The 16,844-nt window shown below is 43.6% G+C and overlaps 1 protein-coding gene across 1 annotated transcript in view; it reads left to right on the top strand.

The window, feature by feature from the left end:
* Positions 1-16,058, top strand: part of mtnr1al (melatonin receptor type 1A like) — a 35,000-nt gene extending 18,942 nt beyond the window's left edge. Inside the window, exon 2 of the mRNA XM_034182314.1 lies at positions 15,267-16,058. Within this exon, the coding sequence (XP_034038205.1) occupies positions 15,267-16,036 (770 nt within the window). The 3' untranslated portion in view covers positions 16,037-16,058. The remainder of the gene's footprint in view (positions 1-15,266) is intronic.
* Positions 16,059-16,844: the final 786 nt, after the last annotated feature.

Here is a 16,844-nt window from a genome sequence, read left to right as displayed (position 1 = left end):
TTTTTCCTTACCACTGTTGCTCTGGGGGTTAGTAAGGCTAGACCTTACTTGTGTGAAGCGCCTTGAAGCAACTCTGTTCTGATTTGGCACTATATAAATGAAAATACAATGAAATAAATTGAAAGTAGGAAGAGACTCAGAGAGCACAAACATCTGCAGAACGTTCCCCTCCTTCCTCCAGCTTTTAGATTTAAGGCCAAAGCCAGCAACAAATCTTTGCACAACATGTGGCATAGCTCACTGTGGGGTACAGATCTCTACTGGACCACGTGACCAGGTGTCCCTTTAATCCCTTCTGCAATATGCTTGCTTTATGACACCATAATCTATAATGCCCACAGTGTCAAAATCCATCCCTTTGTCCGCATTGTTTCACTTTGGTAATGGATCAAGTAGGGGATTGTCTGTTGGGGTGAAATACGGTGGGGACCTTGTGTGCCCAGTGGTCGCTACTGTAACCATGAAGGCCCAACTGGCACCCTGAACCTGAGACGGCTAACCGGGCTCTGGTGAACAAAGAAGTCCTCAGAGGTGAATCAGGTGGAGGAGGTGATGGTTTGTAACCCAACAGCTGTGAAGGTGGATGAAGGCTGCAGCAGGTCCTCCGACCCAGATCGTCTGGGATTTCCCAGCCATTGTACCAGACCAAGGATCAATCCAGGACTGTGTGTTTGTCAGTTTGTAATTACATTCCTACATTAAACAAACCCATGCACATGTGTAGATTTTCTCCACATCCACCATCCTGTCTAGGAATCCATCAAGAGACAATCTTCCTCACCATCGAGGATTTGTCTCGATTGTCTCAAATGCCCAAACTCTTGTTTGTTGGCCTTCACAAAGATGCAGCGGAGATTCATAGTGGGATCTGTCAAATGTTGTCAAAATCCAAACTGTTCCAGTATTTCTGTTGTGGTTTTCACGTTTGAAGTAAATCTTCGTCAAAGCGCACAGAAATAAAATATAAATAAAAATAAAAAAGAAGCCCTGTATCTTCAGGGCTTAAATCCAGCAGGCCTCATCAGGGAATGCACTCCAGCTGTTCTCCTGTTGATCTGCAGGTGTAGACAGGCAGCAGGTGCAGGCAATGAGTAAGGTTCTCTGATCCTCTGCACACTTCACCTCTTCTCAACTCAGGACCAAATGCAAACCACCTGGGGAGACACAGAGAAAGCAGGCCCAGCCAAACACCCCCCACTCCATGACAATAACCCCCCCCCAGAACCACCTGGGGAGAAAGAAAAACAGGGCGAGCCAAACACCCCCCAATCCATAACAATACCCCTCCCTCAAAGGGAAGCCTCCCGGCGACCACACGGTCCTGCTCCGAAAACGGCACCATCCTCCATGGTCCACGGTAGGGAGACATGTGGCGCGACCCTCCTGGGTCCACGGCGGAAACACATGACAGGCCGGGGAGGAGACAAGGCAACTTGGCTGGCATGTTGGCTGGTAGCAAAACAAAAACAGTCCAAAACACCCCAAAAGAGTCCCACAATATAGTCCAACATAAAACAAATAGAAGAACCCCAACAACCCCCCCAGAGGACCGTCCCATCAAACCCTGGGGAGGAAAAGAAAAAATACAATCCCAAACCCCAACAGAGCCCCACAAACAATCCAAACATAATCCCAATAAGAGAAAAACAAATTAACACCCCCCCAGACGACATGTAGAGCCCAGCACTCCCCAGAGGACATCATCGCCAGCTCCAGGAGTAATAACCATAGCCGAGGTTCATCTGAGATCCAAAGTCACATACAGGAGCTTTTTGCGTCTCCCAGAGGACCGTCCCATCAAACTCCAGGAGACACCCCCATGACCAAACAAACCCAGCCCCGGCCACCCACGGCCAGTTGGACCCACAGTCATATTTCTCCCCAGAGGACATCACAGTCATACCCTGAGGATGGAAACTGGGAGAAACATAACAAACCCCAAGCCCCCCAGTGGACACACAAACAACCCCGGGGGAAAACAAAAAACGGAAAAACCTGTTGCCCCCCCCAGAACCCCGAGAGACCCTGAAAACCCTCCAGAACCAGTTGTCAGATACTGTAATGGCAAACAGCTCAAAACAACTGAATCCAGGGGAGAAAACAGGACAAAACGACCCCAACCCCACCCCCTCAGCGCAGGGGAAACTGGAAGTACGTCCAGTGTCATTACCTATGACTATACCTAAAAGTCAAACAGGAGGAGTGGAACTGCGGTAACGGCGTACGGCACAAAATGGCGCCACGCCCCCGACTTTCAACCCAGCTCCTAGCTGGAAGTATATTCCACTGCATCAAACCTCAGCCACGCCAATGGCGTACGGCTCAACGGCGCGCTGGGCCGCAGGTGGAACAGGGAATTAACATAAAATAAAACGCCCCTAAACCCCCCCCTCCCAGGTGCAGAGGTTTTCTGGGAAACCCCCAGCGTCACCAACCTGCACCACCCTAGCAACACTAATGACAAACGGTACAGAAGTGACTAGGGTTGGAGGTAGAGGACTGGGAAATAAAAAACAAAACGACCCAATCACCCCTCCCTCATCACCCCCCAGAGGACATTTACAATCAAGTCCTGGGGGGTGGGACTAAAATAAAAACCTAACAAATAATAAAACAAAAAGTACATGTGCACCGATATCCAGCAGCATTGAATGTGGAGTATGATGACTTGCATTTACCTTTTTTTTTTTGGTCATTCACCTTGCTCCTGTGGCCAAAGTGACAGTCCAAGCTTTGAGGAGTGATTAATTTGCTTCTCACCTCTCAGCCTCAAACCTTCACCTTAAGTCAAACACTCTCATCCAAACACCACTAGACACGTGCACAGATACATCTGTGTCAACACAGCTATTGTCCTACCACAAACTTAAACGAGTGAGTTTTGGCATCTAATTACCTGAGTCCAGTACTGTGCTCCAGACAGCCTATCTGTCCATACCACCAGACCAACTACCAGTGCTATAACCCACAAAAAAAAAAAAGTTTAAATCCCACATATAAAACCCCACAATTAATAAAGCAACAAGAAACTAACTGATAAGTGACTTATACCGTCAAGCTCAAAAAATGGAACATTTATGTTCTACCTTAAGAGCTGTGACGGTAATGTGGCTCAGTCACCAGCAGGGGGAGCCAGAGTGCTAAAAATGAAAAGCCCTGTGGCAACTGAGTAAACTCAACACACACTGCTTTACTTGTGAGCAGCTACGTGTAGCATACAGCTAAAGTGTGATTTAACTAAGTCCGGAGCTGATACAACAGACGTAGTAGCCATCTTCACCCGGGGAAACGGGGCTACGACTGTAACAGCAGGACGCAAAGCGACCCGTGCTGCAGAACTCCGCCGTGCGCGTTCACCCTCCAATCACACACTCATGCAGCTCCTGTCTAACCTCTCATCCGGTTGGAGTGTGAAGCGAAGCCGTCGCTGATCACGCTTAACGCCAATTCCATAGACAAGGCAACATCACAGGAACACGGCTGCAAGAGAGTTCAAACCATTATTCAATATTAGGATTACTAACACGCACAACCCGGGCCGAGAGCACCCGCAACTGATCCCGGATAACTTCCAACGTCTGCTGCCACCTTCCCAGCACGGTACCAACTCTGCTGCCGCTGGGTCCGTGATGTTTGGCCAGAGGATTCTGTTCTGTGTGCCGACGTGGCCCGGAGGACCCGAACCAGCGTCTGACCGGACCCAGCGTTAAAAGAACAGAGAGCGGTTTAAAGAAAACATTTATTAACCAACTGTGTGATAATGTGCAAAAGGGAGCAGCGGTCTGGTGTGGGAGGACGGCGCGCGCAAATGGACCGGAGCCACAAATGTTCTGGACTCAGGAACCCTGCCGACACCCCCCCAGGCGGCTGCACGGGACCACCGAGTCTGTGAAGAGGAGAACGAGGTTAGTCAGCCCAAACCTTCAACTCAGAGGGAAGTTCACACAAGCATATACTCAGCAAACACTTCCAGGCTTAATTTAAAGGTAGCTCGTCACCGCAAGTGCCAACCAACACTTTCCATGAACGGCGGTGAGGAGCGAACCAAACAATTAACGTAACACGCTCAATTACAGCTGTTAATTATTAGAAACCATAAACATTAAGGTACCTCAGGAAGTGCGCAGTACAGCTTGAGAACCTCACTTCTCCTCTCTCACAGACACGTGCGTCAAACCTGGAGCGGTCCTCAGCGTCTATTGTAATGAAGCTGATCTCTCTCCAAGTCAGCCTCACACGGATGGCACAAAGGTAATCCTCTGGCAAAGAAGCCCTGTATCTTCAGGGCTTAAATCCAGCAGGCCTCATCAGGGAATGCACTCCAGCTGTTCTGTTGATGTGCAGGTGTAGACAGGCAGCAGGTGCAGGCAATGAGTAAGGTTCTCTGGTCCTCTGCACACTTCACCTCTTCTCAACTCAGGACCAAATGCAAACCACCTGGGGAGACACAGAGAAAGCAGGCCCAGCCAAACACCCCCCACTCCATGACAATAACCCCCCCCCCCCCCCCCCCCCCCAGAACCACCTGGGGAGACAGAGAAAAACAGGGCCAGCCAAACACCCCCCAATCCATAACATTAAACAGTGCATTCTGCGCCGGTGACTGATGATGTAAACTTTGATCGGGCCCTCATTTCAGCGTTATAAATCATCCAGTGTGGTTCATTTACAACGCTCATCTTAATGTCATTTCGGTGTTAATCTCGTTACGCTCTCAACGAGATAAGTGGGTGCAGAGCGTTCCGCTTATTTCCCCACAGGTTGTGATTGTGTAATCAAACACAGGCTGTTTTCTTTGACAAACTCGGGCTTTCAAAGGTGATAACAAATTAATTAAAATTTATAAAATGTAACTGAGTCATCACATCTTGTGGACCCTCAGCCCCTTTTTAGAATCAGGTAAATGACTCTAAAGAAGACAACATGTGAAAAATGTGTTGTACAACAGTGTTGTAGTCGAGTCCGATTTGTGGGTCTTCAAGACCAAAATCAAGTCACAACAATTTGAAGTCGAGTGTTGTATGAAGTCTGTCGTAGTTGCCGCGGCTTGTTCCCATCGCCTCATGCATCATTTGAAGCCACAGCCAAGTGAGTTGGACGCAGCCTGATATAAGCTTTACTGTACGCAGCCTGATATAAGCTTTACTGTACTTTTGTGATGCAGTGTTTTGCAGTCATACACATTAATATGTTTGCCAGGGCAAAGGAATATATGATCATTCTTGGGCAGTGACAAGGCTGTTTTCAGATGATTTTTACACATTAGTACCTGTTTTTCTGTGCGCGTCATATTATGGTGATGAGAAAACATTGCTTTTACCAGTAACTGGGCCATTCTGGTTGTGTTTTGCACGAGTCGACTTGGCTGTTTGTTTTTCCCTTTGCGGTTGGTCTGTCTCTCTGGGAGCGACAGCAACGTTTGCTGTTAGTTTCACAAGTCACAAAGGGTTTGTGGATGACAAACAGCAGCGTCATATGCTCAGCAGTGCTGACAGAAACACAAACACAAGAATCAGAGAAAACAGAGAACAGACTTGACTCTCTGTGGCACCAGGGGCACCATCACACCCGCGTCCAGGCAGAGGGCGCAGCTTATGTGATCACACTGTGTGTGTGTGTGTGTGTGTGTGTGTGTGTGTGTGTGTGTGTGTGTGTGTGTGTGTGTGTGTGTGTGTGTTTGTGTGAGACATCTCAAAAAGTCATGGATTGATATTGCAGTCGGTCCTCAGCTCAGAAGATTTCATCGCAGGGGCGGATCTAGCTTCATGTGGGTGGGGGGGTGACTTTGTTGGGTGTCATGATAGTTCACCCTTACTGGGTGGGTTTGACGAAAATTTTAAAAAAATTCTTCACCTGTTTTTCCTGCATTCTAAGGCAAACTGGGAAGCTAAATACTACCTCTTGCAAAATTTGGGTTGTAGCGGTCACTACGGCACCATATTCCAGCCTGAAAGTGCCAAAATTCAACCCCTTGCCCGCATCATGACACCTAGGTAACAGATGAAGTCAGGGATTGCCTGTTGGGGTGAAAGACGGTGGGTACTATGTGTACCAAGTGGCCGCTACGGCACCCATGAAGGTCCAACAGGAACCCTGAACACAAAATGGCTAAGAGCGCTCTGGTGAAACAAGAAGTCCTCAACATTGGATCAGGTGGAGGAGGTGATGGTTTATAACCCAATGGCTATGAAGGTGGATGAAGGCAGCAGCAGGTCCTCAGACCCCGACCCTCTGGGATTTCCCAGCCATAGGACCAAACTAACGATCTGTCAAGGACCGTGTGTTTGTCAGCGTGCAGCGACATTCATATGTTAAACAAACCCCCATGTAAAGTCATGTCTGGATTGACACCTGGATGTAGAAATCCTGTCTGGGAATCAACCAAGAGACTCCACACCGAGGGACTGATTCCAGCCTAACGACAGTATTGGACAGATTAGCTGAAATCTTTATGAATCAAATAATTTTGCACATCTTGTCGGAGCCGATCTGTCTGCAGCAGGAATGGCTCCAATGACAATACGATACGATACAATATACTTTATTATCTCAAAAAGGGAAATTCATCTTGGACTCATGTACTGCATACAATGCACGATAAAAACTATTGAGAAAAACACAATAAAAACAATAAAATCCATAAAAAACAATAAAAACCCCATCCAATATAAACACCCCACATAAATACAAAATATAAATATGACACAACAACTGACAATATAACAGACAACAACCCCCCCCCATATTGCACATTTCCCCTAACAATAAATACCATGGAGCCATCACACAGTTCTGCCTCCTTACACAATTTTATTCAGAAGACTGATAGACGTCGACACAAATTACTTTTTAAAACAGTACATCTTTATTTCGGGACTCTATACCGCCTACCTGAAGGCACGAGTTCGTATTCTTTATAGAGGATATGTGAGGAATCAGTCAGTATCCTCTGAGCTCGCCTGAGAACAGCCTGGTCATACAATGACTGCAGATCCTGGTTCTCCTTCTGTCCCATGTACTGCTCAGTCAATAAATGGTCCACGGATTTGAACCTGCAACCCCGTCAGCTTCTCTTTTTCACCTGTTTACATACTGTGTATGCTATCTGCTCATCAGAGGAGAGACGCTGCTGGAAATTACCGCAAAGGTCAAATTTTTTAATAAAGACAAAGCAATGGACTAATACAAACTGACTTGTGAAGTCCCGTGTTTCTCTGCTTGAAACCACACGTTGTCACTAAGTAACGTCCTGCGAGGTGCAGAAGACCAGGAGGTGACACACGGCATATTAATCATAGCGCCGCTTCATAGCAAAAGTGTAATAAATGCTGAATGAGGTCGAGCAGCTCAACAGGTAGAACAAGGTTAGAACATCGACTTCATCGCCGCTCTCTGCGATTGAGGATCACAAATTGATAAAAGTGTCCTCCAAAATACACACACACACACACATATATATATATATATATATATATATATATATATATATATATATATATATATATTGTAAGAGTAGAATGGGAGGCAGAGCCTTCAGCTTTCAGGCTCCTCTCCTCTGGAACCAGCTCCCAATTCGGATCAGGGAGACAGACACCCTCTCTACTTTTAAGATTAGGCTTAAAACTTTCCTTTTTGCTAAAGCTTATAGTTAGGGCTGGATCAGATGACCCTGAACCATCCCTTAGTTATGCTGCTATAGACTTAGACTGCTGGGGGGTTCCCATGATGCACTGAGTGTTTCTTTCTCTTTTTGCTCTGTATGCACCACTCTGCATTTAATCATTAGTGATTGATCTCTGCTCTCTTCCACAGCATGTCTTTTTCCTGGTTCTCTCCCTCAGCCCCAACCAGTCCCAGCAGAAGACTGCCCCTCCCTGAGCCTGGTTCTCCTGGAGGTTTCTTCCTGTTAAAAGGGAGTTTTTCCTTCCCACTGTCGCCAAGTGCTTGCTCACAGGGGGTTGTTTTGACCGTTGGGGTTTTTTCGTAATTATTGTATGGCTTTTGCCTTACAATATAAAGCGCCTTGGGGCAACTGTTTGTTGTGATTTGGCGCTATATAAATAAAATTGATTTGATTTGAGATATATATATATATATACACACATATATACAAATATACACGTGTGTCTACAGTGAGGAAAATAAGTATTTGAACACCTTGCGGTTTTGCAAGTTCTCACACTTAGAAATCATGTAGGGGTCTGAAATTTTCATCTTAGGTGCATGTCCACTGTGAGAGACATAATCTAAAAAAAATCCGGAAATCACAATGTATGATTTTTTTTTAATAATTGTATGTTACTGCTGCAAATAAGTATTTGAACACCTGTGAAAATCAATGTTACAGAGGTCAAACGTTTCCTGTAGTTTTTCACCAGGTTGCACACACTGCAACAGGGATTTTGGTCCACTCCTCCATACAGATCTTCTCTAGATCTTTCAGGTTTGGAGTTTCAGCTCCCTCCAAAGATTTTCTATTGATTTCAGGTCTAGAGACTGGCCAGGCCACTCCAGGACCTTCATCCTTACCCCACAAACCGTATAATGCATGGCTTTGTGTTGTTTAATGGTCCCACACAGCGAGCTTGTTGTTTAATCCTTACATATAAGTATTTGAACACCCTGCGGTTTTGCAAGTTCTCCCACTTAGAAATCATGACGGGTCTAAAATTTTCATCTTAGGTGCATGTCCACTGTGAGAGACATAATCTAAGAAAAAAAAAAATCTGGAAATCACAATGTATGATTTTTTTTTAATAATTTATTTGTATGTTACTGCTGCAAATAAGTATTTGAACACCTACCAACCAGCAAGAATTCTGGCTCAGACAGACCTGTTAATTTTTCTTTAAGAAGCCCTCTTATTCTGCACTCTTTACCTGTATTAATTGCACCTGTTTGAACTTGTTACCTGTATAAAAGACACCTGTTCACACACTCAATCAATCACACTCCAACCTGTCCACCACAGCCAAGACAAAAGAGCTATCTAAGGACACCAGGGACAAAACTGTAGACCTACACAAGGCTGGGATGGACTAAAGGACAACAGGCAAGCAGCTTGGTAGAAGACAACAACTGTTATGATTATTTATTAGAAAGTGGAAGAAACACAAGATGACTGTCAGTCTCCCTCAGTGTGGGATTCCATGCAAGATCTCACTTTGTGGGGTAAGAAAGCTCAGAACTACACAGGAGGACCTGGTCAATGACCTGAAGAAAGCTGGCACCACAGTCACAAAGATTACATTAGTAACACATGATGCTGTCATGGTTTAAAATCTTGCAGGGCAGCAAGGTCCCCCTGTCCAGGCCTGTTTGAAGTTCACCAGTGACCATCTGGATGATCCAGAGGAGGCATGGGAGAAGGTCATGTGGTCAGATGAGACCAGAATAGAGCTTTTTGGAATCAGCTCCACTTACCATGTTTAGAGGATGAGAACAACCCCAAGAAAACCATCCCAACCATGAAGCATGGGGGTGGAAACATCATACTCTGGGGGTGTTCTTCTGCAAAGGGGACAGGACGACTGCACCGTATTGAAGGGAGGATGGATGGGGTCATGTATTGAGAGATTTTGGCAAACAACCTCCTTCCCTTAGTAAGAGCATTGAAGATGGGTCATGGCTGGGTCTTTCAGCATGACAATGACCCCAAACACACAGCCAGGGCAACTAAGGAGGGGCTCTGTAAGAAGCATTTCAAGGTCCTGGCCAGTCTCCAGACCTGAACTCAATAGAAAATCTTTGGAGGGAGCTGAAAGTCCAAACCTGAAAGATCTAGAGAAGATCTGTATGGAGGAGTGGACCAAAATCCCTGCTGCAGTGTGTGAAAACTTGGTCAAGAACTACAGGAAACGTCTGACCTCTGTAATTGCAAATAAAGGCTACTGTAACAAATATTAACATTGATTTTCACAGGTATTCAAATTATTATTTGCAGCAGTAACATACAAATAAATTATTAACAAATCATACATTGTGATTTCCAGATTTATTTATTTTTTTTTAGATTATGTCTCTCACAGTGGACATGCACCTAAGATGAAAATTTCAGACCCCTCCACAATTTCTAAGTGGGATAACTTGCGAAATTGCAGGGTGTTCAAATACTTATTTTCCTCACTGATGTGTGTATATATATATATATATATATATATATATATACACACACACACATATATAGATAGATAGATGTATCTATCTCTCTCTCTCTCTATATATATAGATATATCTATATATAGAGAGAGAGAGAGAGAGAGAGAGAGACCACACACACACAACCCTTAAGACAAAGAAATGTAATTGAAGCTTGAAGTTTTCCAGTTTAAACCTAAACTTCATTTTAAATAACTATAAATATAATCAACAACCAACCAGTCTTTACTCAGATTGGCAATTTGGCATTAGCCATGTTGCATTATTCTGCATTTGCATAAAAAGAGTTCTCCTCTTCTTTGGCTCCACCTAGCTGGCTGCTAAAGCAACCACTTGTGTCTTTTCACTGTAAAACGCCCACTCTGATTGAAAATGAATGGCAGCTGGTCGCTTTTACACTGTTTCTTTTAGGTAACGTGACCAAGGGGTGATGGGCCATGTTCAAGCCATGCTTGACAGAATTTTTTTAAAATGCCATCACAGCATCCTCTGTTGGACAAACTTCACAATGGCACAGTTTCCAACAGCCAAAGTATTTTTCTGCATTGTTTATTTGGTAAGATTAAAGTTTTCATATCAGCAAAAATCAAAGCCGATATGCTCGTGAAAGGCTCTTAGTATCAGCCGATATTATCAGCCAACCAATATATGGGTCGGATTCTAGTTTCCAGGGAGAAAACAAAGTTTTTTTTTGCACAAATAGAAACTCAAGTTCGCTCTTTCAACTCTGTGTTATTTTTACATGTTACCACAGTAACAGATAATGCAGGACCTATGGAAACTTGTATTTTGAAAATAAACTGACATCCCTTCTCAAAAATTAAGATCTGTGGAAGTACAATATGCACGGAAGGATTTGATGGAATCTCATGCTTGAGATTCCATCAAACCCTGTAATTTTGTCCCATATTGATTTTAACACTACATTTATTTCAAAGACATCATTTATTACCTGATGTTTGTGGATCATTCAGCAGGTGTTCTAAATCCACTTTATGTGAAATAATTTTTTTATTATTCACAATTTTGTTTACAACTGACTGCAAACTTTTATCAATCTGTTTTTGGAACTATGGCACTGAGATACCACATGACGGTGTGTTGGTCCAAATTAGTGTGCCAAGCATTGTACAAAATTCCTGTGGAAATTATATGAGTTAATATTTTTCCTTGTTGGCCAAATCCAGATGCGTCAGGTTTGGTGGCCATTTACACCAAGACAAAATGAATTAGCCGAGAAAATCTGATAACAAAATTGGAGCCGAAACAAAAACATTTAAAAAGGTGAGATAATTAAAAGCTTTCCAGCCCATCAGCAGCAGAAAACGTTATACTCTCTTCAAATCGTACCATAGTTACCATCCTGGACAAGATGGTGGAATTCTACATGCAGAGTTGATCTAGAGACATCTGTGCATGGGTTCATTTAACATGGGAATGTCATTGCACACCGACAAACATGGTCCTTGACAGATGCTTAACCTGGTTTGATGGCTGAGAAATCCCAGACACTCCACCCGTCTGTGGGTGTCAAAGTCCAAACTCTCATCTGCATCGTGATACCTGGATAACAGAGAAAATAGGGGATTATGTTCTGAGTGGAATACGGTGGGGACCTTGTGTGCTCCATGGCCGCTATGGTAGCCATGATGGCCCAGCAGGAACCCTGAACGTGAGGCAGCTCACGGAGCTGTGGTGAAACAAGAAGCCGTCAGCAGTGGATCAGGTGGAGGAGGAGGTGATGGCTTGTAACCCAACAGCTGTGAAGGCAGATGAAGGTTGCAGCAGGTCCTCAGACCCCGATGTCAACTGGATGGTGATAAATTCAGGTCAGATTTTTGACGTTCACCACAACAGTGTGCACAGACCATCTTAAACCTGAACCAAACTGAGGCCACCTGAGACCAAACTCTGACCTGAGACCTTCTGACCAGCACCTGTGTGATCTCTATACACCTGAAACAGAGATACAGCCCCTGGCAAAAATTATGGAATCACCGGCCTCGGAGGATGTTCATTCAGTTGTTTAATTTTGTAGAAAAAAAGCAGATCACAGACATGACACAAAACTAAAGTCATTTCAAATAGCAACTTTCTGGCTTTAAGAAACACTATAAGAAATCAGGAAAAACAAATTGTGGCAGTCAGTAAAGGTTACTTTTTTAGACCAAGCAGAGGAAAAAAAACATGGACTCACTGAATTCTGAGGAAAAAATTAAGGAATCATGAAAAACAAAAGAACGCTCCAACACATCACTAGTATTTTGTTGCACCACCTCTGGCTTTTATAACAGCTTGCAGTCTCTGAGGCATGGACTTAATGAGTGACAAACAGTACTCTTCATCAGTCTGGCTCCAACTTTCTCTGATTGCTGTTGCCAGATCAGCTTTGCAGGTTGGAGCCTTGTCATGGACCATTTTCGTCAACTTCCACCAAAGATTTTCAATTGGATTAAGATCCGGACTATTTGCAGGCCATGACATTGACCCTATGTGTCTTTTTGCAAGGAATGTTTTCACAGTTTTTGCTCTATGGCAAGATGCATTATCATCTTGAAAAATGATTTCATCATCCCCAAGCATCCTTTCAATTGATGGGATAAGAAAAGTGTCCAAAATATCAACATAAACTTGTGCGTTTATTGATGATGTAATGACAGCCATCTCCCCAGTGCCTTTACCTGACATGCAGCCCCATATCATCAATGACTGTGGAAATTTACATGTTGTCTTCAGGCAGTCATCTTTATAAATCTCATTGGAACGGCACCAAACAAACGTTCCAGCATCATCACCTTGCCCAATGCAGATTCGAGATTCATCACTGAATATGACTTTCATCCAGTCATCCAAAGTCCACGACTGCTTTTCCATAGCCCATTGTAACCTTGTTTTTTTCTGTTTAGGTGTTAATGATGGCTTTCGTTTAGCTTTTCTGTATGTAAATCCCATTTCCTTTAGGCGGTTTCTTACAGTTCGGTCACAGACGTTGACTCCAGTTTCCTCCCATTCGTTCCTCATTTGTTTTGTTGTGCATTTTCAATTTTTGAGACATATTGCTTTAAGTTTTCTGTCTTGACGCTTTGATGTCTTCCTTGGTCTACCAATATGTTTGCCTTTAACAACCTTCCCATGTTGTTTGTATTTGGTCCAGAGTTTAGACACAGCTGACTGTGAACAACCAACATCTTTTGCAACATTGCGTGATGATTTACCCTCTTTTAAGAGTTTGATAATCCTCTCCTTTGTTTCAATTGACATCTCTCGTGTTGGAGCCATGATTCATGTCAGTCCACTTGGTGCAACAGCTCTCCAAGGTGTGTTCACTCCTTTTTAGATGCAGACTAACGAGCAGATCTGATTTGATGCAGGTGTTAGTTTTGGGGATGAAAATTTACAGGGTGATTCCATAATTTATTCTTCAGAATTGAGTGAGTCCATATTTTTTCCCTCTGCTTGGTCTAAAAAAGTAACAGTTACTGACTGCCACAATTTTTTTTCTTGATTTCTTATAGTGTTTCTAAAAGCCAGAAAGTTGCCATTTGAAATGACTTTAGTTTTGTGTCATGTCTGTGATCTGCTTTTTTCCTACAAAATTAAACAACTGAATGAACATCCTCCAAGGCCGGTTGTTATGTGTCGGACGCGGGCGGAGAACCGACCAGCGTTTGACAGGACCCAGTATAAAATAAGCAGAGCACGGTACAAAGGATAACAGAATTTAATAACATAACAGTGAGTGCTGAATAATAACAAATAAGTGCGCGGTCTGGTGAGGTGGTATAATGGTGCGCTCCCAGCAGCACAAACGGTCCGGAGCCAGAACAGTTCGGACCCAAGGACCCCGCCGACACCCCCCAGGTGGCCGCGACCAACCGAGTCTGTGAAAGAAGAAACCATCATGTGAGTCCACCGCTCCACACACAGAGAGACCACTCAAAGGTGTACATAAACAGCAAACACTTCCTGGCTTAATCATCAATCAGCTTCCCACCCTGCAGGCATGGAACACCCAGTTCAATTCTCCACTGCAGTGGAAGCTGATTAAACGACTAACATAACAGCTCAATATAATAAGGTGTGAGGGACACCACATTTACTGACTGTACTCATGTTAGTCACAAAACCTAAAGTACCTCAGGAAGTGTGCTGACGAGCGTGAGACCTCACCCCCTCCTCTTTCACAGACCATGGCATCAAACCTGGTACGGTCTCTGCGTCCATGATGATGAGATGGTTCTCCAAACATCGATCTCACCCGTCTGGTCACAAGGTCGCGTCTCTGGCAAATACACACTGTGTACTCCAGACTTAAATGCAACCATGCCCCAATCCATAAAGATGCACCACAGCTGTGAGTCCTGACGAGCTGCACGTGACAAGCTTCAGGTGATCAGGGTGAGGTCCTGATAACTCAGCCACACAGCCACTCAGTCCTGAACGCATGCCACCTGGAAGGAAAAACAAAAGACAGAGAACAGAAGACAGAAACAAAAGGCAGCCAGGCACCCCAGCCATACAACACTGGTGATTCCATAATTATTGCCAGGGGTTGTAGTTTGTTAGATGTACTTGTTGTGTGTGTGTGTGGGGGGGATTTGTGTGAATTAAATTTTATTGTGAGGAACAGATAAGCATTGTTGTGAGAAAATTCTAACACTGAAGTCTATCTGTGTGTACTGGGGTACCTTCTGTTAGACAGCAGCAAAAAAAAAAAAAAAAAAACTCAATTTATGTTAGGTACTAGATAACAAATCTTTTATCAAAGTGAAAAAAACATAAGCTGCTATCATAAAAAAATGGATGGAAGAATAACAACATGCGAAGTAATAATAAGAAAAATCTATACCCAAAATTATACTTAAAAGTCAAAGAATTGTGTGAAATCTGCCTCAGTCTTTACCTGAATGTTCTTCACTTTGATTTTCGGGTGGTTTTTAGTGTGTTAAATATTCCTCAGCTTGTTATCAGTATGTCTGAACAAAAACATTTTGGGTTGAGTGACTGACCACGAATTAGACGTTTGTTTTGTCATATCGTCTTAGTTGTGTCCAGACCAAAGTTTGGGGAGTCTTGGCTTGACTTGTTTGTTTCCCCATGATTTCCAGGGAATGCCTTCGTCGTGAGCCTGGCCTTCGCCGACCTGGTGGTTGCCATCTATCCCTACCCACTGGTCCTAACCGCCATCTTCCATGATGGCTGGATTGCCGGTTACATTCACTGTCAGATCAGTGGGTTCCTGATGGGCTTCAGTGTCATCGGCTCTATCTTCAACATCACGGGCATCGCCATCAACCGCTACTGCTACATCTGCCACAGCCTCAAGTACGACAAACTCTTCTCCAACAGCAACACCATGTGCTACGTCGTGCTGGTGTGGACGCTGACTATCCTGGCCATTGTACCCAACTGGTTTGTAGAGTCGCTGCAGTACGATGCACGGGTGTACTCGTGCACCTTCGCCCAGTCGGTGAGCTCGCTTTACACCATCACGGTGGTGGTGGTCCACTTTATCCTACCAATCGCCATTGTCACCTACTGCTACCTGCGCATCTGGATTTTGGTGATCCAGGTGAGGCAGAGGGTCAAGCCGGACTCACGGCCCAAGATAAAGCCGCATGACTTCCGCAACTTCCTCACCATGTTTGTGGTGTTTGTGCTTTTTGCCGTCTGCTGGGCACCTCTAAATCTGATTGGCTTGGCGGTGGCCGTGGACTCCAGGCTGGGCCGCGCCATACCAGAATGGCTGTTCACAGCCAGCTACTTCATGGCGTACTTCAACAGCTGTCTCAACGCCGTCATCTACGGTGTCCTAAACCACAACTTCAGGAACGAGTACAAGAGGATCGTCCTCATCATCTTCAAGTTCCACTGCTGAGACGACATAAAGACATCAGCTGGGGGTTGAAGCTCATATTTTTATTTGTGACAAACTTACAAAAGAAAGTAAAGCATAAAAGGGAGAAACTGACCTTTAACTGCATTAATGAGAAGAACTGAAGACTAAAAAAGGTTTGAATGAAGGATGACAAACACCACAGATGATTTTCTCATGTAAATTTCTCTAATTTCTAGTCTAAATATGTAAGTACACTTAATATACAATCATGTAAAGTAAGTAAAAATTTTAGTAAGATTTAACTTCTTGTTTTTGGAAAAACATTGAAAATATCTTGAACCTATTTCATTTTTATCTTTTATGTACATACGATTTCTTGAAGTACCATATTTTCTGGAGTATAAGTTGCACATGTCAAAAAATAATGCCTTTTCAAGAGTGAGAAAAAAAGTGTATATATGTCACACATTTTTGGGTTGCTTAATTTGAGATTTTTTTTAATTCTGGTGGTGTACTTATGGTATTGACATTTATTTTGTTATTATGGAGTTTATTTTTAGTGCTTTGATTCCTGGAAAAGTCCTATAAAAACATTAATATAATTATTATGTTTTATTGGTATACAAGGACCTGCCAAACTGGTAAAAATAAAAAAATAAAAACCCTGCAATATACTCCAAAAAATATAATATCTAGACAAAACGAATTTTGAGTTTTGTTTTACTAGCATTCAAAAGTATTACATGTTATGGTATTTCAAATAAATAAATAATCTCAGGCACAACTCTTAATACATTTTCAAGACTGATGTATCATCGAAGAACAAGTGTCCATATAGTGCTTTTTT

Source organism: Thalassophryne amazonica, chromosome 11 (genome assembly GCF_902500255.1).
Source record: "Thalassophryne amazonica chromosome 11, fThaAma1.1, whole genome shotgun sequence".
NCBI classification, from domain to species: domain Eukaryota; kingdom Metazoa; phylum Chordata; class Actinopteri; order Batrachoidiformes; family Batrachoididae; genus Thalassophryne; species Thalassophryne amazonica.
Note: the sequence above shows the minus strand (reverse complement) of the source record. Positions and strands in the feature narration are given on the sequence as shown.